The sequence below is a fragment of the Cynoglossus semilaevis genome, chromosome Z (assembly GCF_000523025.1).
Source record: "Cynoglossus semilaevis isolate Cse_v1.0 chromosome Z, Cse_v1.0, whole genome shotgun sequence".
Taxonomy (NCBI): Eukaryota; Metazoa; Chordata; class Actinopteri; order Pleuronectiformes; family Cynoglossidae; genus Cynoglossus; species Cynoglossus semilaevis.
In genome coordinates, this window is record NC_024328.1 from 14,146,689 (window position 1) to 14,171,258 (window position 24,570).

Genomic DNA, 24,570 nt, shown 5'->3' on the forward strand with positions numbered 1-24,570 from the left:
CCCCGCCCCCCGCGGGGGGGGGGGGGGGGGGGGGCAGCCCCCCATCTTGGGAACCACTGCGTTACACTAACTAGTGTGTCGGGATGATGTGAAATCTAAACATTACCTTTTGTTAATTATATCTGTTATTGTCGTCCCGGCACGACTTTGTCTGCGTCGTTGTTGTCATCGTCGTAGGCCCCCGTTGGGTACCGTTCGGGTTTGTGTCTGCGTTGACATTCTCAGTGCGTCTGAAGAAAAATTGATATTCCTCACATGCTCAGAGAAAACTCATGCTCTGCCGTTTCTAAAAGTGGAGCCACATCACACTCTGGTATTTTTTAAGGTTTTTTTTAACGTCTGGTGATGAGGAATTGGCGTTTTTTTCAACGTCAGGGGAGCGGCAGATGAAGAGATGAGGTGTTTGATGGTGGTTATTTTTTTGGTTGTGATCGTACCAGTCCAGGTTTGTCCAACCTTCTGTTTTCTGAACCGCCACGAGAAAAGTCGTCCAATCACCAGTTCTGGCAGACGGGACAGGAGGTGCCACGCTCGGCTGCTCAGTTTATTTATCGTTTATCAAACAGATTTCCGCTCAGTCTGCCGGCTGTAAACCGTCCCGCGGCTGTAATAATAATCTTGAAGCTGTTGACTCGTAATTCTTCTCTCGGTGCTTCTGAAACGTCGTCCTGTCATCTCGGATTTCGAAGTTCAGAAAAAGCCCTCCCCCCCCCAGAGTAACTGGTACTAGGTATATTGCAGTTGGTTTTCTTGGATATTTTTTGAAGTAATAAGTACTAACGAGGAAGGAACAGTACTAGCCTACCCTTCGGCATCAGTCAGTTCCGACTTGGACTTGGACTTGGACTTGGACTTGGACTTGGACTTGGACTTGGACTTGGACTTGCGGCACAAAAGTCGGTTTTGCAGTAAGATAATGATCCTAAACCAATGGTTCAGTGACCCCCCACCCCCATCGTCACCCCCTCCAAAATCTATCACTTTTTCTCCTATAAAATGTCAGTGCAATGGTGTCAAAAGTAGGGGGCAGGCTTCCTCTATGGGACGCAGAGCTATTACAGATGTAGAGCAGCGAGGCAAAATTTAAATTTCATTTTTTAGGTTTCCCGACCCACATGAAGCAGCAGCTGAACTCAAGTGCAGAAAAAAATCTCGTGGCATATACTTTAAAAGTTAGTACTTTAAAAACGAGTACTTTAAAAATGAGTACTTTAAATTGTAATAAAAAAAAAATTCTGATGAGTAAATGACATTACATGATAATCCTCTTTGTTTTGTTGCCAAGTCGACGAGTTTCTGACCCATTTTAGAGAAGTATGCAGTACCGCATCCATCCACCAGTGGTGTTTGCGATACTGCAGTATTTGTGGAGAAGACTGTATCAAGACAAAGAATTCTACCTTGTCTTTTAGTTTCTGACTGGACGCAATCTTCGTTCCCAGAATTCAGCGCAGCCTCTGCTGGGGTTACATAAAAATAAATATAAATATATAATATATAAATAAAATAAATATATAAAATATATAAACACAAATATAAACGTAAATATAAACACAAATCCTGGAGCCGTATTTGTCAATTTTCAATTAAACCATGCAATCATTGTTGCTGCAGGGACTCAGATTGTCATCCGCATGACAATTAGTCGCACTTCAGTCGGTGTGTAGGTGCATTTTCGTGTGTGTGTCGGCGAGCGTTTGATTCCCTCCGTTCTCGTCCCCTTTTTTTTCTTCTTCTTCTCATCGTGCGTTTAGTTTTTGTTTTTCTCTTTGGCTGCTTCCATTGCAGTGCGTTTGATCGTCGGGATGGAAACGACTTGGTGTTTATTTGGAGGCTTTCATCGAGGAGTCGTGATGATGACGCAGAGTTTTGAGTCCAAATAGTCGAAAAGTTCCGAGACAGACGATGTCATTTCCGTGTCTGATTTTATCCGTGTCTGACATTACGATTGTAACCTTTCGTGGAAACATGCTGACATTTGTGGGTTTTTTTTTCTTCTTTGCGCAAATCGGAGAAAACATTTAGTCTTAGTTTCCTGCGGGAACACATTCCCGCATGTACCAGCAGGTGGCAGTAGTTTAAGTCCATCAGCTTTGACAGGTTTTATCTTTGTAACTTTGTAAAGATTTGATCAAACATGGAACTATCGAAGATTCACGCCACGTTTTGATCGAAATCCATTTGATTTATTTTTTCCAAAACTGAAAGAACATTTGAAAGGAACGAGGTTTCAAAGAAGCAAGTTTGCGAACTGTTGTCAAAGGCGCCCTCTAGAACTCTACAAAGACGGAAACACCACTGAAGAAGAAGGCAGACCGATGTAGAGAAATATATTTGTTTTTTTCTCTAATTTGTCTTAGGAATTCTTAGCTTTTCTTGGAGTGTTTTTTGTAAACCAATCAGGTGAAACCATTTCAAATAACCCAACCAGTCCAATTTCCTGCTTCTGAATTTCTTATAGATAAAATGATCTGGTTGACTGAGAACCTTATATCTACATAGGGGGCGCTACAGGAACAGTTTGTGAAACTTGCGACGTTGAACCGAGCGATTGAATGTCTCGAAAAACTCTGGTCAGTCGGCGTGTTCAGAACCACAGCTTTAATCCACAGTTGCAGCAAAATATATAGACAAATATATCTGAGCTAAAAATATATCACCTGGAGATTAAAGCAAAAATGTTTTCAGCAGCAGTTGTTGCTGTTTGGGCGGTGTTTTTAATTTCCCTCGTCACCGGGGGGGTTGGGGGGGGCGGGCAACATCTGGGCCCAGACACCTGCGGACAGACGATGATGAGCAGCGGCAGAAGCCCTTTGATGGTGCGATCGTTATTTTCGGAGCCGACGTGCTGCGGCGGCGCTCAGTCAGACGGTGACATCCTCCATAATTACGGTTTCGAACGACCTGAGACTTGACGCAGATATTTTAGTCTGAGTCGGCGATGAAGATATGATAATAGTGATAGTCTCAGTCATTGGTCAATGTGAAGATTGTTATTTTTTTGTGTGTCATGGTCCTCAAACTGTGGCTCGTGGTCCACACCCGGCCCCTTCAGATTTTTCTGTTCTGCTCCCATTCTGTCCTTCACTGGTAAAAAAGAAACCTAGCAACTCTTAGACGACGCCGTCTAAGACAAAACCGATCAAATTAAATGGCAATGCATCGCATTTATTTGTATTTTGCTCCAGTCGTCCTTTGATCTTTCCACCAATAGCATCGATGCTCGCTAAGAAAACCAAGTGAGTGAACGCGTCTGAGTTTTTTTTTATTATTATTCCTTGTGACACGGTCGTTATACATGTCGACAAAAGGGGGAGTCAGGCGTTTGGTTTGTTAGCATGGTGGCTAACCGCTATCTGAGAACCAGGTTCAATGAGGACAGATCAGAGACAAACGTCCCTGTTTGAAGTCTGAGACTGACAGAGGAAACGCAGTCCAATACAAACGTCAACTGGGCCTCAGACAGAACGCACCGCGTGTGTGTGTGTGTGGTGAATGTGAATGAGGCAGAAAACGTTTGAGTCTTAATTCAGACCTGTTCAAAAAACTCATTTATGAATTCATCGAATCTCCTAAAACAGGCTTTTTGCTTTGATGTTTTCAGCTGGGGGAGAGGGACGCGGGGGGTTGAGGGGGCAGGGGCTCTGTTGGTCTCACACTGACTCCACCCACTCACTGCAAAGATCAAAAACAATTATCGTGTCGCTAGAAATAAAACCAGCACGAGGTTTGTTTGTGTGGCACAGTTCGAGACAGGAGAGCGTTTTACAATAAAAAATATATATAAATATATGATATAAATATATTTTTTCCAAACTCTGTGATCTCAGCAGGCATATATATGTATAAAAAATATATATACTTATATTTATATATACATATATACGTCTTGAACCGTGCCACACAGAAAAACCACAAACAAAATACATATATGTATATACAAATATATATATGTATGTATATATGTGTATATATAAATATATGTATGTATGTATATGTGTATATATAAATATAAGTATATATATATATTTATATATGTTTATATGTTTTATAAATGTGTATATACAACATATATACACATTTATAAAACATATAAACATATACATATAACATATAACATATATAAATATATATACATATATACATGCATATATAAACATATATACACATATATACATACATATATACACACATACATACATATATATATATATATACATATATACATACATATATATATACATGTATATATATACACACGTGTAAAAATAAATACTTGAAATCATTTAAATTGTGGGCCCTGAATCTATAATCTAATCTATTTGAATGGAATTATGGAAATACTGGAAGCCAACATTAGATGAATATTCCGCTTCTATTTCCTCTCACGTGTCCCGGTCTCTGGCTGTGGATTTCCTCAGAGAGCGATTGTACTCCAGGACGCGTGGACTCATTTACATTTCATTTTAACCTGAGGCAGCAGAGAGATTTGTTCTGTGACAGCGGTGTTCAGAGATGATGCAGCATCAGCAGAGCTGCAGCTGCTCCAGGAGGAGCATTTGGAGGACAGTGAGTGGAGTGAGAGAAACACTCAACTTCTCTACACACACACACTCGCACTCTGGAAATGGAAAGTGTTTTCTATGCCACGAATGAACACGGAGTGAGTCACAGTGACCCCTGTTGACTCCAAATTCATCATGTGAGTTTTTTTTTTTGTTGTAGTAGTGGCCCTGGATTCTCTGAGGTGTAAAATGTTGAATAAATACACAAAGGAGAACTGTAATATCAGGAAGAGTTATGGTTGAGTATTTGTGTCGAGAAATACACAAACATAAGATATATTGATGTTTATATTTGTGCTCCGTGAAGTGCAGGTGGCGCTGCAGTGGTTGTCGTTGTACCACCTGGATCAGTGTTTCCCCAAATTTCTTTCTGGGGACCCACGCTGTAAAAGTCGCAAACTTTCGCGAACCAAGTCAATTGACGTTATTCATAAAACTCCTGGGAAACATGATGCGAGACGACCCAAAAAAAACTCAACCCAGTCTTTGGGAAACTACGACCGGGATGAACGAGAAACCTAAAAGTTCGTGCAGCTAGCAGAGACGCTGTGTAATATTTAGGCCGGTGGTTCTCAAACTGTGGAACGTGTACGTACCGGTGGTACGTGATCGCTCCGGTAGTAATATTTATAACATGTCACAATTAATGAAGAAAGAAAAAAGGCTGTGTTTGGTCCGAGCAGTGTGGCAGTGAGAGGCAGAACAACCACTAGGTGGCTGCAGATGGCTATAATCAACCATAAAAAAAGAGAGTGAATAAAATTTTTGTAGTGTCTTTCTTCAATTTCTGTGAGAATATCAGCGTTGTGTTCAACTAAACAAGCCCAGGTGTGAGTTAGCAAATAAGGAGTAAATTGAGTGTTGTTATATTTCATCACATATACTTTTGTGACAAATTTTCTGATGTAAAATATGTAATTTATCACGCTTTAGCTTCAGCCTCCCAACGGGTCTTTTAAATGCCTTATTATGGATTTTAAATTGCAGGGAGTGAAGTGATTCTTATGTCACAGTTTTTTCTGTTTAATAATGACATTTGTTGTAAATTCATTAACAATTAGTTCATCGTTGGCTGCTGTAAAGGCAGCGTGTCTTTTTACTGCGTTGGTTTTAAGCACCATTAAAGCTGAAGGCGAGAGGTGCTAAGTGGTGTGTGTGTGAGTGTGTGTCTGCAGGGAGTGAGAATGAGCTAAAAGATAGGAGATAATAATAAAAGAGTTACTTCCATGAAGCGAAAACACAGACACTAAAAAGGCCTGGACGATGTCTGAGTGGGAACAGAAATTGTCAGACCGCTGCTGAAGGAGATGGAATAAAGACGGAGGGAGGGAAGGAGGGAGTCGAGGGAGACAAGACGGCATCGGAATTAAGTGATTTACGCGGAGAGAAAATCTAATAAGACGGTAAACTAGACCCCAAAAAATGGTTGAGGATAAAAAAGATAGTGAGATGCAGTAACGCTAAATGAATACTGAGTAATATATAGATAATATAAAGAGGAAAACAGAAGGAGAATCTTAGAGCATTGTTTCCCAAAGACTGGTTCGCGACCCCCAGGGGGGGCGCAAGGGGTTTTTTTTTTTTTGGGGGGTCGTCTCGCTTCATGTTTCCCAGGAGTTTACGAATAATGTCTATTGACTTGGGCCGTGAAGGTTGAGCACGAGTTACGTTTTTCGTATCCACAAAAATTGGGAAAAATTTGGAGGGAAAAAAATTCAGTATTTTATTTTTGAAAATATTTTGTTTTACACAATCGTACAAAGTTGTTTTTTCCATAACAGGAAAATCTGTCATGATCATCGACTCTCAACACAGTTGTTGTTAAATTAATGCCTCTGTGCCTGCGCAGGAGGAATCCAATCAGTTGTTGTTTTTTTTAATCACAATGTTTTTTATATATTTATATAATAATATTTTATTTCATTTTAATTTTGATTAATCTTGATTAAATAAATAACATACAGTCCAACCAGTTAATCGTGATTGATTGTGATCAGCCCTGACCTTTACACCCAGTTGTTGCTCAATAATGAATAACGCCTCTGTGCCTGCGCAAGAGGAATCATCGCTTTTTTTTACCTTAGTCGCGACCCTAACTTTCTGAAGAGCTAACGATCAAACAAAATAACTCGATTAACCTTCGAACATATTTTACCGTGTTTACACTGCGTGTACTGGTGTGTCTATACTGGTGGGGACAGCTTTTTTTTCCTGAATTTAATCCAATTTTTTAGATTTAAATTCAAATTTAGTTCAAGTCAATCACGATTGATAACCGGGTTCATCCACTACAATAACGTAGTTATCAATCACCGCGTTGCCCGTGATGGATGACTATATTATCGTTATCTATTCCTGTACGTTTCATCAACGGACAAGATCACAGTGTGAGAAAAAAAAACAAAAAGAAAAACAACGCTTTGGCGTGAAAAAAAGTCAAGGTGACATTGGTTAATCCCGCGCTGCATCGTTCCATGTTAATCAGTCCTGGGAAAGTGTGTTGTTTTTTACGACAGTGGAGCCGCCTCTGGAGCCAAGGCTGTTACTGCCGCTCCATTGTCAGGACTTTTTTTTTTAATTAAAAAGCGGCGAGAAGGAGTGATGTGTTTGAAGTGTGCGGCACACGGGGGACCGTTCTCCGCTTTTTATTGTTATCTCGCCGTGACTGTCACCACCGAGAGTTTTTATTCCCGCCATCTTAGCCTGAAAGAAAACGGCAGAACGGCAGAACTGCAAACCACCGGGGATCGCAATTATTCTCTGTGAGTTAATTTGCTGTGTGATTTGGTTGAAGTTGTCCTGCGTGGTCTTTGTCAGCAGCTGCGTGGGAGTGAACAGATGGCTCCAGGAAAACGTGCACGGGAACATTCACTTCTCTCTCTCCGTCTCGTGCGTTAACATTGTTTAGCGGTGTTTTCGTGTAAACAATGTCTCTGCCTGAGTCGAGGTGCAGGTGAAGTGTGAGGAGGAAGAGGAGGAAGAGATGTCAGCACTGACAGAGAGTCAGTGATGACAGGAGTTCAGTCTGTGAACACAGGAGGCTGAGCAGTTTGGACGACACTGGTACAATACACTGGAAGGATGGATGATGGATGGTAGATGATGGAATGGATGAATGGTGGATGGATGGATGGAATGGAATGGATGGATGGATGGTTGATGGATGGATGGATGGGTGGGGGGATGATGGATGAATGGGTTGGGGGATGGATGGATGGAATGGAATGGATGGATGGATGGTTGATGGATGGATGGATGGATGGGTAGGTGGGTGGATGATGGATGAACGGGTTGGTGGATGGATGGATGGGTGGATGATGGATGTATGGATGGATGTATGGATGGATGTATGGATGGATGATGAATGGATGGATGGGTGGATGATGGATGATGGATAATGGATGATGGAATGGGCGGATGGATGGATGGGTGGATAGATGGATGGATGGGTTGGTGGATGGATGGAATGGATGAATGGTGGATGGATGGGTGGGGGGATGGGTGATGGGTGATAGATAGATGGATAGAATGGATTGTTGATGGATGGATGATGGATGGGTGAAATGGATTGATGGATGATGGATGGGATGGAATGGATTGTTGGATGATGGATGGGATGGATGGATGGGTGGGTGGATGATGGATGAATGGGTTGGTGGATGGATGGATGGAATGGATGAATGCATGAATGGATGATGGATGGGTGCAATGAAATGGATGGATGATGGATGATGATGATAGATGATGGATGATGGATAATGGATGATGGAATGGGCGGATGGATGGATGGGGGGGTGGGTAGGTGGGTGGATGATGGATGGATGGGTGGATGATGGATGAATGGATGGGTAGGTGGGTGGATGATGATGGATGATGGATGGATGGATGGATGGATGGGTGGATAGATGGATGGAAGGAATGGATGATGGATAATGGATGATGCAATGGATGAATGGTGGATGGATGGATGGGTGGATGGATGATGGATGATGGATGATGGAATGGAATGGACGGATGGGTGGATTGATGGGTGGGTGGGTAGGTGGGTGGATGATGGATGATGGATGGATGATGGATGATGGATGATGGATGGATGATGGATGGATGGATGATGGATGATTCAATGGATGAATGGCGGATGAATGGATGGGTGATGGATAATGGATGATGGATGATGGATGGATGGGTTGGTGCATGGATGGAATGGAATGGATGAATGCATGAATGGATGATGAATGGGTGCAATGGGATGGATGGTGGATGATGGATGATGGATGAGGAATGGGATGGGATGGAATGGATTGATGGATGATGGATGGATGGATGATGGATGATTGATGATGGAATGGATGGATGGGTGAGTGGATGGGTGATGTATGGATGGATGGAATGGATTGTTGATGGGTGGATGATGGATGGGGGAAATGGATGATGGATGATGGATGGATGGATGATGGATGATTGATGATGGAATGGATGGATGGGTGGGTGGATGGGTGATGTATGGATGGATGGAATGGATTGTTGATGGGTGGATGATGGATGGGTGAAATGGATGATGGATGATGGATGATGAATGGGATGGGATGGAATGGATTGATGGATGATGGATGGATGGAATGGATGGATGGGAGGATGATGGATGATGGATGATGGATGGGTTGGAGGATGGGTGGAATGGAATGGATGAATGGATGATGGATGATGGATGATGAAATTGGGAAAAAGTTGGAGGTAAAAAAAATCAGTATTGTATTTTTGAAAATATTTTGTTTTACACAATCGTACAAAGTTGTTTTTTCCATAACAGGAAAATCTGTCAGGATCATCGACTCTCAACACAGTTGTTGTTAAATTAATGCCTCTGTGCCTGCGCAGGAGGAATCCAATCAGTTGTTGTTTTTTTAATCACAATGTTTTTTATATATTTATATAATAATATTTTATTTCATTTTAATTTTGATTAATCTTGATTAAATAAATAACATACAGTCCAACCAGTTAATCGTGATTGATTGTGATCAGCCCTGACCTTTACACCCAGTTGTTGCTCAATAATGAATAACGCCTCTGTGCCTGCGCAAGAGGAATCATCGCTTTTTTTTACCTTAGTCGCGACCCTAACTTTCTGAAGAGCTAACGATCAAACAAAATAACTCGATTAACCTTCGAACATATTTTACCGTGTTTACACTGCGTGTACTGGTGTGTCTATACTGGTGGGGACAGCTTTTTTTTCCTGAATTTAATCCAATTTTTTAGATTTAAATTCAAATTTAGAATCAAAATCAATTTTTTAGATGGATGACGGATGGGTTGGTGGATGGGTGGAATGGAATGGATGGATGGATGGGTAGGTGGGTGGATGATGGATGATGGATGATGGATGATGGATGATTGATGATAGATACTAGATGGATGATGGATGGATGGATGATGGATGAAGGAATGATGAATGGTGGATGGGTGGATGGATGGGTGATGGATGATGGATGATGGATGGATGGTTGGAATGGATTGTTGTTGGATGGATGATGGATGGATGGATGGATGCGTTGGTGGATGGATGGAATGGAATGGATTGTTGATGGATGATAGATGATGGAATGGCTGGATTGGTGGATGGATTGGATGGATGAACGGATTGGATGGATGGATGGATGATGGATGAATGAAATTGATTGACAGAATGGATGGGTGGAATGGATGATGGATGGGTGGGTTGATGGAAGGATGGATGGACAATGGATGGATGAATAGGTGGATGGACGGATGGATGGACGATGGATGGAATGGATGAATGGTTGGATGAAATGGATGGATGAACACACAAATACATATATATGTATATATATATGTGCACATTTTAAACATTATAAATAAACAGCGTAGACTCCCTATGTTAAAACAGTGGACACTCCCTTTAACACACCTCTACTTTTCAAATATAAATGTCAACACAGATGAATGATCGCTAACTCAGCTCTTTTTTTGTGTGGGTTTTTCTCCAGGTGGATTCCATGTTCACTGTGCCGTCACCGCCGGCTCCAGGCCATCCTGGACCTCCTGGTTCCTCTTTTCCTCTAGCGCCCTCCTTCTCCCCTCCGGTGCTGCCCTCCTTGAACCCTAAGCAGATCACGGTGAGGACGAGGTCTATCGGCACCAACACGCAGGACGGCGTGTTGGAGGGAGACTCGGCTTGTCTGGGGCCCTGTCAGCCTGGGACGAGTGTGAACCTGGAGGGCATCGTCTGGCACGAGACCGAGGAAGGTAGGAAACCTTTATGGATGGTTGCCCAACTGGAATGTGTCAGGATAAAAAGTCGTTTTCTTGAGTCGAGTTCTTCTTGTGTAGAACGTTGTGCAGTTTGGACCGTTGAGTTCCAGAAAAGTTGGTTAAGCTTCACGTGGTGGTCAAGCAATAGCATAGTTATGTCGTAGCATCAGCGATTGTCTACCAATGACTGGGGGACGTCTTTGAGACCTGGTCACCGATTGGCTCCTTTTACCGAAATGTTCTGGAATCCAGGTTCTCCGTAACATCCTTGCAGTTTCAGGAAGATAAAATATCTTCCTAAAGAGAGATCTAATGTTGATGTTTGGTGAAAAACCAAATAAAAACCCCCGCGCAGCTCATTAAGTCCTGGAACTATTGGACCCCAAATTTAATCAGCGGTTGAAATTTTTTTACTCGATCATTTTCTGGCAGAAGACTCGGTAAGTGCGATGACAACAACCGATGCCGTTGGAACACAAGGCTGCGGATCAGACGGCCCAATGATTCACAGCTTTATTTTCACTCCGCACCGCTTTAATAGACCATTAACGATGACAGGGCTCTGCTCGGCAGCCTCTCCTGGAGGTGTAATTCCTAACTGCGGCGCATGCTGCCAATGAATAAATCTCATCTCACTCCGCCATCCTCTGGGTAGGTGAAGATGCAGCTGTGACCTGATTGGTTACATGTTTTTTTTGGGTTTTTTTTTCCTGCGTTAATTTTAATTAACGGTAAATCTTTATTTGTGTTGCTACGACAAAAGTGAAGAAACGGAAACACAGACGTAGAGAAGAGAGAAGAAGAGACAGCACTCGTTTCTCGATCAACTCGTATCTAGATACGATAGGATAAAATAAAAAGATCAATTAATAATAATTAGGACTATTAAAATGAATGTGTTGACTATCGTGATTAATTGTGGAAATGTTAAAATTATTAAAATCGTTTATGCATTTTAAGGCGTGGTCAGAACAACGTCCACTGTATATCCATTAATTCTACTACTGTAAAAAAAAAAGTTTTTTGTCATATTTAGGAATGAAAATTGATAAATCTCGAATGATCACAAATAATCAAGATTAATTGTGATTAATATAGGTCTGTGCCGATCACAATTAATCACGATTAATTGATTGGAATTTTGATATTTATTTAATCAAGATTGATCATGATTAATCACAATTAATTGTGACTAATTGTGATTAATACAGGTGAGGGCTGATCACAATTAATCACGATTAATTGATTGGAATTTATGGTATTTATTTTATCAATATTAATCATTATTAATCTCAATTAATCATGACTATTCATGATTATTTGTGATTAGTCGTGATTAATCGTGATTAGTTGCTAGTCTCCTTCTGACACACAGAACCCCTAACCTGCCTGCACCATTTTCTACATGTCTGCAGTAAAGCAAAAAAAAAAAAAAAAAAACCCAAAAAAATTCTCACCACGATGTGAACGTGTGGCCAAACATCATCATATTTTTTCATCTTTTCTTTTCCCGCTGTTCGAAGGTTGAAGTGTTAAAATATAAATGACTTGAATGTTTTGACTCTGCGAAGCTGCCGCGGCGAGGCCTCTCAGCGTGGCCTCCGTCTTCACCGCATCGTACAGTATATTAAAACATTTTATGGCTCTCTTTCGCTTTTTTGATACGAAATGTTCCACGCTCTTGGTCGGTGCCTCGCAGATATAAGGGTAAAAATATCAGAGCGGGAAAAGGAAGCGGAGAAACAGAGACGGAGGGGAGACAGTCTCATCAAACGGCAGCGGACGCCGTCTGAATGTGAATCAGGGCGGAAGGGAGAGGGGGAGGGAAACGTGAGAAGATTGTGTTTTTTCTGCGTTTTTTTTTTTTTTAATACTGAGGTATTGTCTCGGCGGCTTCGGGACGATCGTTAAGGAGGTGCGAGATAACTACTCCCCTCCTGCTCCTCCTACCCCTCGGGGTGCAGGAGGAATTCTAAGTAAAGACGCACGACGCATGCTAACTAAGCAGAGAGTGTTTATTGGAGGAGATGAGGCGAAGTCTTTAGAGCGACTCCTCCCCGCCCGCCTCACCCACCCTGCTCCCCCCGCTCTGCGGGAGTCCGGTGTCTGATGAGCTCTAATCAGGTGCTGATTGGTTGGACTGGAGTGACTTCAGGACAACCTGTCTGTCTGACTGTCGGAGGATCACTGTACGTTAGCTCCTTCCACGCTGACGGCTTAAAGCAGGACATTTTGTCATCTGTCATTTGTCATCAGTTCTATCTTTGGACAAACTTTTGCGCCTCTTTATTGTTGTTCAAATATGGTACAGCCAGGTGGTAATGAGTGATAAGCTGATATGATTCATATCAGCTAACTCTGATATGAATCATAGCATTGGTCACACAGTGTGGCACACTATTCAGTTATTAACTCCACTGTTAGCATATGGCGAACAATCAGTCCGAAAGTTCCAAGGGTTGTAAAACGAATTTCCACTGGGGGGCCACAGTGGCTGCTTTTTAAGCTTACGCGGGCCGTACAAAATGACTTGGCAGGCCGCATATATAAGTATAAGTGGCCATGAGTTTGCCACTTATACTTCCACATGCATATAATTTCACACATTTGTTATTTTCACACTGACAGCCACTAGAGGGCACTCTAGGCTTGTGTCACACTTTTTTTCATCCTTTTATTTAGTGCGACTTATAGCCCAGAAAATTCACTAATTTAATTTGCTTAATTTGATTCGCCCCAGTGCAATAGTTTCTGCATTTTTTTTCCGCATTTCCAGGGGCCTCGCCCCCCACTTTGAAACCACAGGTTTTTTTTTTCAGCTATGGATTATTCAGCCAGTACATGTTACTTGATCAAAGTTTGCCCAATTTGGGTTCATACTGTTCCGTTTCAGTTCACTTTTTTTTTTCTTACGGTGCTTCACAAAACGTCAGTATGAAAGATGTGAGGAGATAAAAGTCCGAGGGAGACGGAGGACGACAGGCTAGAACTTAAGATTAAAATTAAAATTTCTGCAGATAATTCAGCTGAAAGGAAACAAATCATCCTCCCTCTCTGTTTGTTTTTCTTGTCCACTCTGTACATTTAATGTTTGAACCAATCAGAACAAGGAAATAAAAACGAACGTCTAAAGACCATCTACTGTCTTTTTTTAAATGTCCCCTGTGTCTGTCCCGAAAGGTGTGCTGGTGGTCAATGTCACCTGGAGGAAGAGGACCTACGTGGGCACACTGTTGGACTGCACCAAACATGACTGGGCCCCACCAAGGTAACAACACAATATATACACTAATAAATCCATATGGTTGTGTTGAGAACATGGCATAAAAAAAGCAACATTTTTTGCCATAACAACTTGTGGATGTGCGATCGCATGACTCATTGAGGTTTAAAAAAAATCGAATATTTATTCCTGGAACATTATCACATTAATTTCCAATAAATAGTCACATAAAAAATATCTAGCATTCCACTCCAGCCCACTAGGTGGCAGTAGTACATTGTGTTGAGCAAAAAAAACCAAACAGCGTGGTTGTGTGCAAACACTACCAAGTTTTGCCACCAGAGATTATTTTGGTAAATAAGTTGATCAGACGTGCTAAAAAAAAAAATCAAATATTAGCACGTTAGCGTGTTGTGATATCATTAATATTGTCAGCTGCAGTAACTATCAGTCCTGTGATTCAACTTGAAGTTATCACTATCATTTCTGGTACTCTGGTAACATTGTACTCCAACCCACTAGGTGGCGGTAACACAATGTGTTGGCACGTTAACAGAGTTCACTATCATTTCTGGCACTCTGGTAACATTTTACTCCAACTCACTAGGTGGCGGTAACACAATGTGTTGGCACGTTAACAGAGTTCACTATCATTTCTGGCACTCTGGTAACATTGTACTCCAACCCACTAGGTGGCGGTAATCACTATCAATTCATACCTACCATCTTCAGTGTCTTCCTAAATTTGTTAATTGTATTTTTTCTCTTTTCCCTCCAGATTTTGTGAGTCTCCCTCCAGCGACCCTGAGCTGCCAGGGGTCCGTGGCCGGGGGAAGCGGATGCGCATGGCCATGGCTGAGCGCCCGTGCATGGAGCAGGGCCCTGGTGCTAAAGTTAGGGGACTATCACAGCACAGGAGTCGTGGAGGGGGTGTGGCTGGAACTGCACCGCCCATCTACACCAAGGGCCGGAGAGGAAGCCTCAACCTCATCAACAGCAACTGCCGAACTCCACCCTCCTTCTTCACTGTGGAGGAGGTGAAGTCCTCCAACAACGTCTCGCCGGGGAAGCGGAAGAACAAACCGCCAGCCGAACTGGACCTCACCCTGGTGTCTTCTGAAGAAATTAAAAATGGAAATGGGAAGAGGATTCGCGCAAAGTCTCGGAGCGCCCCCTCGACGCCTCAGGGCAAATCTGACCCTTCATTCTTGGATTCCGGCGGAGGCTGTGCTTCTTCGCCACCTCCCCCACCGATTCTCATCGACTGTCCCCACCCCAACTGCACCAAGCGCTACAAGCACATCAACGGACTGCGTTACCACCAAACACATGCACACCTGGAGGTCGAGGAGCAGAGAAAACCTGAACTGGAGCCCATGAAGGATGGAGAGGGTGAAGACCGACTATCAGACTGTGACGACACAATCAGCAACATGACCTATGACCTCTCAGATACAAATAGCACTGCTAATGCTAATAGTTCCTCCAAGAAACCTGCACCTCTCTATAAAGTGACCACGGTAGGGTCTCCTAAGAACAGACGCCTGCTCCTGAGCCCGGACCACAAACCTGCAACTAACTCAAAAACCAGAAGAACCTCACTGCTCAAAGATGGGCTGATTGATGATCTCAGCAATCTACCTATAATCTCAAACATGACTGTTGTTTTGGAGAACTGCATGGTTCCGGACAGAAATTCCATGGTGGAAATGCCTAAACTAGAGGCCGAAGGTTTGATCGACAAGAAGGGAGGTGTGTGTGACAAGGGCAAGAAGGCCAACGGAAAGGTAGACAAACTGTCCAAGTCACGAACCAACAGGCCCATAGCTCCGGCTCCTGCTCCTCCCAAGTTAATTGCCATACCCAATGCCACGTACCCCACTGGCACAGCTGATACTTCTACATCACAACAGACCTCTCCCATGGCCGCCGTAGGCCTAGCGGGTAAAAATCTTCCATTGAAACCCATCAAACCAAAGCTGAGCATAGTTGTAGAGCCAACTCTGGTCAAGGCCACACTGGTCGCCTGCAGCAAAGAGACCAGGAAAAAAGAAAAACGCAGGTTAAAGGACAAACATAGCAAAGACTTGTCCACGCGGATCCCCAATGGAGACAGTACCGCAATCAAAATGGAAGATGGCGGAGGGTCCAAACTGGGTGTCAAAGAAATGACAGGAAGTCTTCTAAAGGAACACCTCAGTAAGCAAGATGTGATTAACGGACTCATGGAGAGCCAGGAGAGCAGGATGGCGAGTATCCGTGCAGAGGCCGATAAGGTCTACACCTTCACCGACAACGCCCCCAGCCCCTCTATTGGTAGTTTATCTCGGCTCGATAGCAGTTGCCTTGCAGGAGAAGGCAGCAGCAAGAACAACAGCCCGGCCTACTCCGACATCTCAGATGCCGGAGAAGACGGAGAATGTCGTTCCGAGGGACTCAGGTCCAAATCCGGTTCTTCGGTCTCGTCTGAGATGAGCTCCAGCAGTAATCACGGGAGCTCTGGCAAAACGCCACCTTCTTCATCATCCACCCAGTTATCGAAGGACCCCCAGTCCCAGTATTACCACGGCTATGATTCCTACTACCTGCAGGGGTACATGCAGTCGGAACGGCAAAACAGCGGCAGTGCCGCGTTCCACAAGAGCTCCGTTCACGACGGCAAAGGCAAAGACAGAAAGGACGATGGCAAAGAGGACGAGAAAAGCTCTTCGCACGACTTCTCCGATTCCAAGAAAGGTGAAGGACCGCCTCAGTCTCAGCTTCAGTTGGCCATGAGCCAGACACAAACCGCCTTGGCCCAGTCTCTGTACTATGGACAGTACTCCAGGGGACTCTACATGGACCAGAAGCTGTTATTGACATCCAAATGCTGTGACACGCCGCCTAGTGTCAAGCAAAGGGGCGAGAGGGGACAGGGGCTGAGAGACAGTGAGGAGGTGAAACACATGGTTGGGGGCTTAGTCAGTGGACCCGCTCTTGGGAAAGGTCCAGACGGTCCCAAAGGTTGCTGTCCTAAACCTGTCCTCTCCTATGTGGGGATGAGCGACAGAGGGGAACGAGGACAGGGTTTGAACTTGAAGGCTGTTCACGGGGGCATGATGGACCAGCACCAGGTCTTGATGAAAGACTGTGACGACATCAAGTCGCCCTCTTCCTTCTCCTCGTCTTCGCTGCACAACCCGAACGGTCAGACAGATTTGGACTCAAATGTTTCCTTTTCCAGTGTAAGTTTCTCGCTTTGCCTCTGACCCGCCCGCCGCCGCCGCTGATGGTGTTGTTGGTGTGCTTTTTGCTGGCCGTTGTCGACCCGTCGCACAGAGGTCAATCACGCGTTGTGTACAGCTAAACCAGTAGGTGCTAAAGACCACGTGGCTTCTGTGGTGTTGTCGCTCAAACATCAGTCGTTTCGGTTTAAATCAAAACCGCGTGGTTTCGATTCCATGGATGCAACTGTTTTTAAAATGTTTAAAAATGGGGAATTATTGTAATTCCATTCCAAACTGTAAATGTCAAACATAAAGACACAACTGAAACAAACAAAAAAAGAATCCTTCCTGATATTGGAATAACTGCTGGTTTTGATATGAGCTGCTACGTTTTTGTTTTTTTTTAAACCTTTCATCTCACATTTCACAGCCACGCTGGTTTCAGAAAAACGGTCGTGTGAATGAAATGAAAGCCGTGCTTGGAAGGCTAGTCTGGAGGCTGATCGCACACGCGGGGCATGTTCCGATACATGTCGTTGAGAATGAACGAATGAATGGCTGTCTGCTGTGGGAACGTGGTCGTCCTTTCATTAGCATCACACCAAGAGCCTCTGATAGGAACTCTCTCTCTGGCTCATCATCACCCGACAACACAGTGTTTCCTCTATAGTCATTCAGCAGTGGTGGGCTGCCACAACAAGACCCCTCTCCCCCACTCCCAACATCCCCCCTTTTTCCACCTCTGCTTAAAACAAACTCCTCGAATTAGCCTTGTTTTTACTCGATAAACCAAGGTAAAAAGGAAGAATTCACCTTCACTTTACGTGAGGTGTTTAACTTTAACCGGAACAGAGGCCTGGACAGAAGTTGCACTACCGTCACCCACCACTGTTAACTAGCAATTATAGGGGAAACATTGCAATTAGCACCGACACTTCTCCCCATCAATCTAGACCTCAGATGGCCCCACCTGGGCTCATCGCCTCTCCCAGAGCAAATACTCAGAGCTGCAGAGTCAACCCGGAGAGGAGGCCGATGAGGGTGAGGCGGACAGGGGGAAGGAGTGGGGAGCTACCCTGGAGCCTGCAGGAGCCAAGATGATCACAGGAGGAGTGAGCGGAGGAGACGGAGGAGGAGTTTTGGACGGAGATGCCAAAAAATCCAGAGTCCACGCCCGTGACCGTCCGCCCAACGTTGACGCCGAGGACCCGGATCGACTGGGGATGCTGGAAGATCAAGGCCAGGAGCCGATTGGAGGGCTTTCCGAGGAATCCCAGAGCGCTCGGGCAGCGGTGTCTCCACCCATGACTCCCCAGCAGCCATACATCCAATACCAGCACTCCTCCTACCAGCCCTACCTGACGATGTGTGAGAGCAGTGGAGGTTCCTACAGAGGGGTTTCCCCAACGATAGCCCACAACTATCCAGGTAAAAGACAGGGTCAAAGTTTATTTTTTTATAAATAAACACCACTTGGATAAAAGGATGATTCATCAAAGAGGAGAAGATAAGAGTGCAAGCACGGTATATGGGTGGAGTCGGGTGATTTCTAGCAGTGGAACAGCAGCAAAATTGAAAGATAGTAGTGAGATCTGCTATGAGGTGGTTTATACCAACTTTTTTGTGACAAACCTTCGCGACCCGAGTCAATAGACATTATTCGTAAACTCCTGGGAAACATGATGTGAAACAACCCCCCCAAAAAATCTCTTGCGACCCACGTGAGGGTCGCGACCCAGTTTTTGGGAAACAATAGTTTAGAGCAAGGGGTGTCAAACTCATTCTGGTTCAGGGGCCACATACGGCCTGATTAGAAATGGTCCAGACCGGTATAATCATGACGTAATTGTTCACCCTTTTTTTTCATGTTTTTAAGTAAGTACAAATATATTCGAAAAAATATATTTCATGAAATATTTGTCAAAACAGTGCTTTCACTGTGCATTTTTTCACTTTTAACATTCTTCATGTGGGCCGTATTGAACCCCCGAGTGGGCCGGTTTGAGCCCACGGGCTGTATGTTTGACCCCCCCGGAGCTGAAGCTGCCGTGGCCATAGAAAGTGAGGGTTACTGGATGTGGCGACAGAAGACATGGCGATGGATGGTGTTGTAGGCAGAGTGAACCGTTTCTTATTGTGCCCTTTTTGCCCCCCTGCCCCCCAGGTTTTCATTACCCTCTGTACGGTAAGACGGCAGGCAGCGAGGACTCCGATGTGACACCACCGGGCAGAGGTGGAGCAGTGAGCGGTAAACAGAGCAGCGACTCGTCCTCAGCCTCCGAGTTGCTGCAGCAGCACAGCCATCAGTTCCACGGGAAGTCGCCAGCCGTGAGTTAACGCCCTTCTTTATCCGCTGTCGGTCTGTCACCGTGTGTTGACTTTGACTGGTCACTCTAGAACACCTAAAGCCGTGGTTTCCCTAACCTTCAAGAAGGTAGCGAATGTAGGTAAGATGCGGCTGAAATTTGGTATTCTAAAAAAAAAATCGTAAAAAATAATGTAAGTATGCATTCTTTATGTACTGCCCCGCTACCAATTGACACCGGTCCACGGACCGGGGGTTAGGGTCAACTGCCGTAAAGAACTCTTGACTAGTGTCCTTTTTTTAAAAAATACTTGCCCCCGCCACACTGAAAACATCAAAGCGCAGCTACAGCCAAGAAGAAGTTGAGGGTTTGATTCCAACCATCTTGACTCGGTTGACTTTACAGTCTTGTTACCATGGCAACACCTTATGTACCAGGGCTTAATATGTTCATGTTTTGCCTGTAGTGTTATTAAAAATAATAATAATGATAATACTAATAATAGTTGGAACTTTAGTGATCCCACGATAGGGAAACTCTGTCCGCCGCAGGCGCCAAGTATGTTGTTTCTCTGCTTCTGAGGCAGACGTGCTAACCGCTAAATTATGGAACCGCTGCTAATTATTAAAAAATCTGGCAGAAACGAAATCCAATCAGCAATGATTTGGTCATGTGACCTGGAAGAGCAAATCAGAATTTAGCCAGCAGCCTGAGACGGTGTAACGTGTTGAGGGTGTAAATCCCTGTGTGTTTCCTCAGCCTGGCGAGAAAGGTTCACCTGAGGGTGAGAGGGAGACGGAGAGAGAGAGGAGCCACGTGTCGTTCGCCCGACACCTTCACACACATCATCACACGCACCTGGGCATGAGCTACAACCTGATGTCAGGGCAGTACGAAATCTACCAAGGTGCGACGACACACCTTTACCTCCCTCCAGGGGGTGCAATTAACACCAAGTGTCTTTAGATTACGTTTGCTTGAACGTTATTGACCCCATATGTGGAAGTTGACGTAAGAAAAAAAAAACTTTAGGCCCCAGCGAGATTTGAACTCGCGACCCCTGGTTTACAAGACCAGTGCTCTAACCCCTGAGCTATGGAGCCTTGTGGACTAAGGCAGGCGGTTGGTTATTTACCTAGTGTTAGTCAGCTGTTAGCTTAACGACTACGTCAACGTAACGTCAACACATCTTTGAAAAGGTTTTAGCTACAAACAGGAAGTATAAATCTAACATCCTGTCTCCTCTGTGTTGAAGGTTTGAGCTCCAGGACCATGGTCTCCAGTCAGCAGGTGTCAGGACACTCGTCCACAGGTGGGTTTGGAACGTTAGGATTTATACTGTTCTATTATTCATCAAAAAAAAAGTCTACGCCATCTACTGGGAAAATGTGAGTATTGCAGGCAGAAAAGGCAGAATTATAATGATAACATAAATATATTATATAATTTGGTAAAATTTTGGCGGGCTGGATTAAAAAACTGAATGGGCCGCATCCGGCCCCCCGGGCCTTAGTTTGCCCCATGCCTGGGCTACACACACACAGAGCTGTGTCTCTCAGGTGACACTAACCAAGAACTAACTAACAATGCGACTCACTCCACACCCCTCCTCCCTCCCTTCTCTACAAAGTGCATGTCACAGGTGTGAGCCACACCTTGAGCCACGTGTTCGCAGCACCCTGCCATCAGGTCAGGGTGTGGACACCGTAATATTTGTTTTGCTCCGACGACTCTCTTTTCAACCGTTCCGACTGTCAGGTCTATACACAAGGCTCCATAGCTCAGGGGTTAGAGCACTGGTCTTGTAAACCAGGGGTCGCGAGTTCAAATCTCGCTGGGGCCTGAACATCTTTTGGTCCGCCGGTCCTGTCCCAGAGACCTACCAGTGGTTCGCAGTCCAGCATTTTACCTATTGGTGACGTGCACTGCGATTACCAAACTGGTGATAATTGTGACTTGCGATCACAAGTTCAGCTAGCTTAAAATGTACTTAAAAAACAAACGGTAATTCACCTGGAGCTACTCACACACCACCACTGAGAACCCTGGTTACCGATTGCTAATGATGATGTCACTGTCACTCCTGAGCCCATTTTATGATGAACGCTAAGTATGCTAAGTATTTAGCGTCCACTCTGACCACCACCGTCTCCTGCTCTGCCTGTGTTTGGACGCATTTCCAAACAGGAACATTATTATCTGAGAAACAGATGTTGGCCTGGAAATGGACAGTGAGCTCAGCAATGCCCCCTTCTGGATGTAGTGCTTAACGATCATACCAGAAAACCAGACTTTTCAAATGGAGATTACTAGTAAATTGTTTACTGTTAAAGTACCATGTGTTCATATATCCATCCTCAACCTCCTGTGTTTCGTTTTTTTTCGTCTTGTTTTCACAGAGGGCGAAACAAAGAAGTAAAACCATGTGACCACGTCTCACATGAGGAACGATGATTTAATCAGACATCAATTCCGTGGTGTTGAATAAGCTTCGCCTCGCTGAGAGGCAGGGACAAGAACAAAGACAAAAAACAAAAAAAACAAATGCTTTTGTTTTGGTAAAAAAAAAAAAGACGTTTGCTTGTTTTGTAATGCATCACCCAGAGAGGACGGGACAGGTGCGAGGACGGCAGGATCAGGACGTTTTGACAGGTGACATGGATAAAAACAAACAGCCGAGAGCAGATGTGCGATCATCCTTTTGAAAACAAACAAACAAAAAAAAAACAACGCACATTAAGGCGGAGTATTCCCATGAAGATGTGACTGAATGTAACGACGATCGCTTATTTGAGCCTGATGGTGTGGGTCATTTCTAAAACCTCTGGGGGGGGGGGGTAAACAGCATAAGGAAGCTACAGAGCCTATTACTATCCTTATTACTCTCCTGATTATAACAGCGCTCCTCCCTCCATAGATCCGACTCTACATTTGTATTACTAACCTGTACTTGAACGTAACCATGCTAACTGTATCGTCTTTATGTGAGAGTGTAACTTTTACATCTACCTGCTGGTGCCATGTAGGAGCCCCCTCTGGTGTATATATTCTGTACAGATTTGTGGCCCGAGCGCTAACTTGCTTTCTATTTCTCGATATGACCTCCATCAGCCATGCAGAGGAGCAGCGGGCGGAGAAGGAGAAACAAGCCAGAGCACAACACCTCCCCATCTCCATGTTGTTGTTTTTTTTCGTTTTTCTTGGTCAAGACACACAAAAATTGTGTGCTAAAATGTCCCAAAAATGTAATGAAATTTAACAAATTATTAACCTGGGCCTGTTTACTTGAACAACACTAGGAATTGAAGAAAGACACACAGGTCTCTCTTTTTTTTATAGCCATCTGCTTCTACCTAGCGGTAGAAAATTGAATCGTTCTACCAGTCACTGTCACATCGACGAGGAAGACAATAATTTGTCTTTAAAACGCTTTATTTTTATTTTATTCGTCGTGTGCTTATCGTAATATTTACTACATTCTAGAATTTTACTTTTGTAGCATTCTTTTAAGAAGAAGAAATACGCATTCAGGACCGACATGTTTTTTTTAAATTATTGTTTGCTGTGAGCTTTTTCGTTTGTTATCCCATGATCCTTTGCCTCGCCTCTGCTCCAACGCCTTCTACAAGCTAACTAGCTCGGTGCAGAGCCTCTGAAAGACTGAACTGTCAGTGATTTTTCCGTTTTGACAATTGGTGTTGATAGTATTCGGGTTGTACGTTGTGAATATCAGTCTAGTTTCTCTGGGGTTAACGAGATAATAAATTGATATTTACTAATTTGAAAACAAAAACAAAAAAAATGCCTGTGGTGTTAAACTGATGGTTCAGCAAATTGACAATGAACGTGGTACATGGAGTATACAAGGTAATATTTCAGACCCGATTGTTCCAAATACTGTTTTAAATTGTTAAAAATTCATGTGGGTGAAATTATGTTTTTGCCAGAAAAAAAAAACATCTTACAACCCAGAACTCTTCCTAAAAAAAACTTTTTTTGTTGTTATTTTGATCGCAAACTTTTTAAATTAAGTTGACGCCTTTTGGCATAGACCTTTTTTTATTTCCCTAATTTTAAAAACTTCAACACATCCCACTGTCTGACTGGTGCTACAACGTTTCCGTTTAAAACTCCGCATTCCTATTAAAAATGACTACAAATACAAAGCCATCTAGATCTACTGCTGATTGTTCGCTCTGTGAAAAATAAACAAACCTCATTGTAGGTTCATGTTTTGTTTTTTTCCCCCCATTTTTAACTCTCAGATCTGGCCATCGCCGACCTCAAAACCTAGTGTTGGTGCTGCATTTCGAAATCAAATTAAATCAATCAATTAAAAAAACTTCATCACTAGCACAAAAAAAAAAAAAAAAAAGTAAATGCAGCACAAGAACAGAATTGTTTTTTTAATTTCGCTGAACCCCGGTCTGTCAGCAGCTCTGCGCCACTCACACAACATCTTACCTGCATAGTGTCAGTGATCATTCTATTACTTGAATATAGTGCTATGAACTCTGTTTACAAAAACACTGTCATCCTTTGTGACAACAACGGTGTCGTCTTACGAAAGACTGCTTTTGAACATTGAACTCATCCACCCCGGTGTCCTGATTTAATGTCACACTGACATCCTATAAATATGAAACCTGCTGTCGCTTTTTTATACTGTACATGCCTTAATTCATATGTTTGGCAATCATGATTAAAGGATGTTTATATATATAAATATATATATCCATGTTCCTTTTATCTGGGCTGTTTTTTGTTTGTTTGTTTTTTCCTGAACACATTTTCTAGGAATCAACTATTGTTGTCTGGGCGGGGGCTAGATTGGTGCAGTGGTAGTACCCTCACCGGCCACTAGAAGGCTGCAAATGTATTATTACCAAGTCGCCCAAATCCCTTAAAAGTTTGAGAACCTCATTAGTTTTATTGCACTGACGCAATACACTGAAATTGGCCAGGGATTAAAAAGAAATATACGAAAACGTTAT

The 24,570-nt window shown here is 43.6% G+C and overlaps 1 protein-coding gene and 2 non-coding genes across 3 annotated transcripts in view; 2 read left to right on the forward strand and 1 right to left on the reverse strand.

Moving 5' to 3' along the window:
- The window catches only part of znf608 (zinc finger protein 608), a 26,631-nt gene extending 2,680 nt beyond the window's left edge, over positions 1-23,951 (forward strand). The window contains 8 exon segments of the mRNA XM_025053362.1: positions 10,577-10,835; positions 14,022-14,109; positions 14,843-17,288; positions 18,224-18,698; positions 19,435-19,598; positions 20,336-20,483; positions 20,832-20,888; positions 21,976-23,951. Coding sequence (XP_024909130.1) covers positions 10,577-10,835; positions 14,022-14,109; positions 14,843-17,288; positions 18,224-18,698; positions 19,435-19,598; positions 20,336-20,483; positions 20,832-20,888; positions 21,976-21,995 — 3,657 coding nt within the window. The 3' untranslated portion in view covers positions 21,996-23,951.
- On the reverse strand, positions 20,607-20,679 carry trnat-ugu (transfer RNA threonine (anticodon UGU)). The gene has a single exon. It is a non-coding gene; the product is annotated as a tRNA-Thr (tRNA).
- trnat-ugu (transfer RNA threonine (anticodon UGU)) lies at positions 21,347-21,419 on the forward strand. Its single transcript has one exon. It is a non-coding gene; the product is annotated as a tRNA-Thr (tRNA).
- Positions 23,952-24,570: the final 619 nt, after the last annotated feature.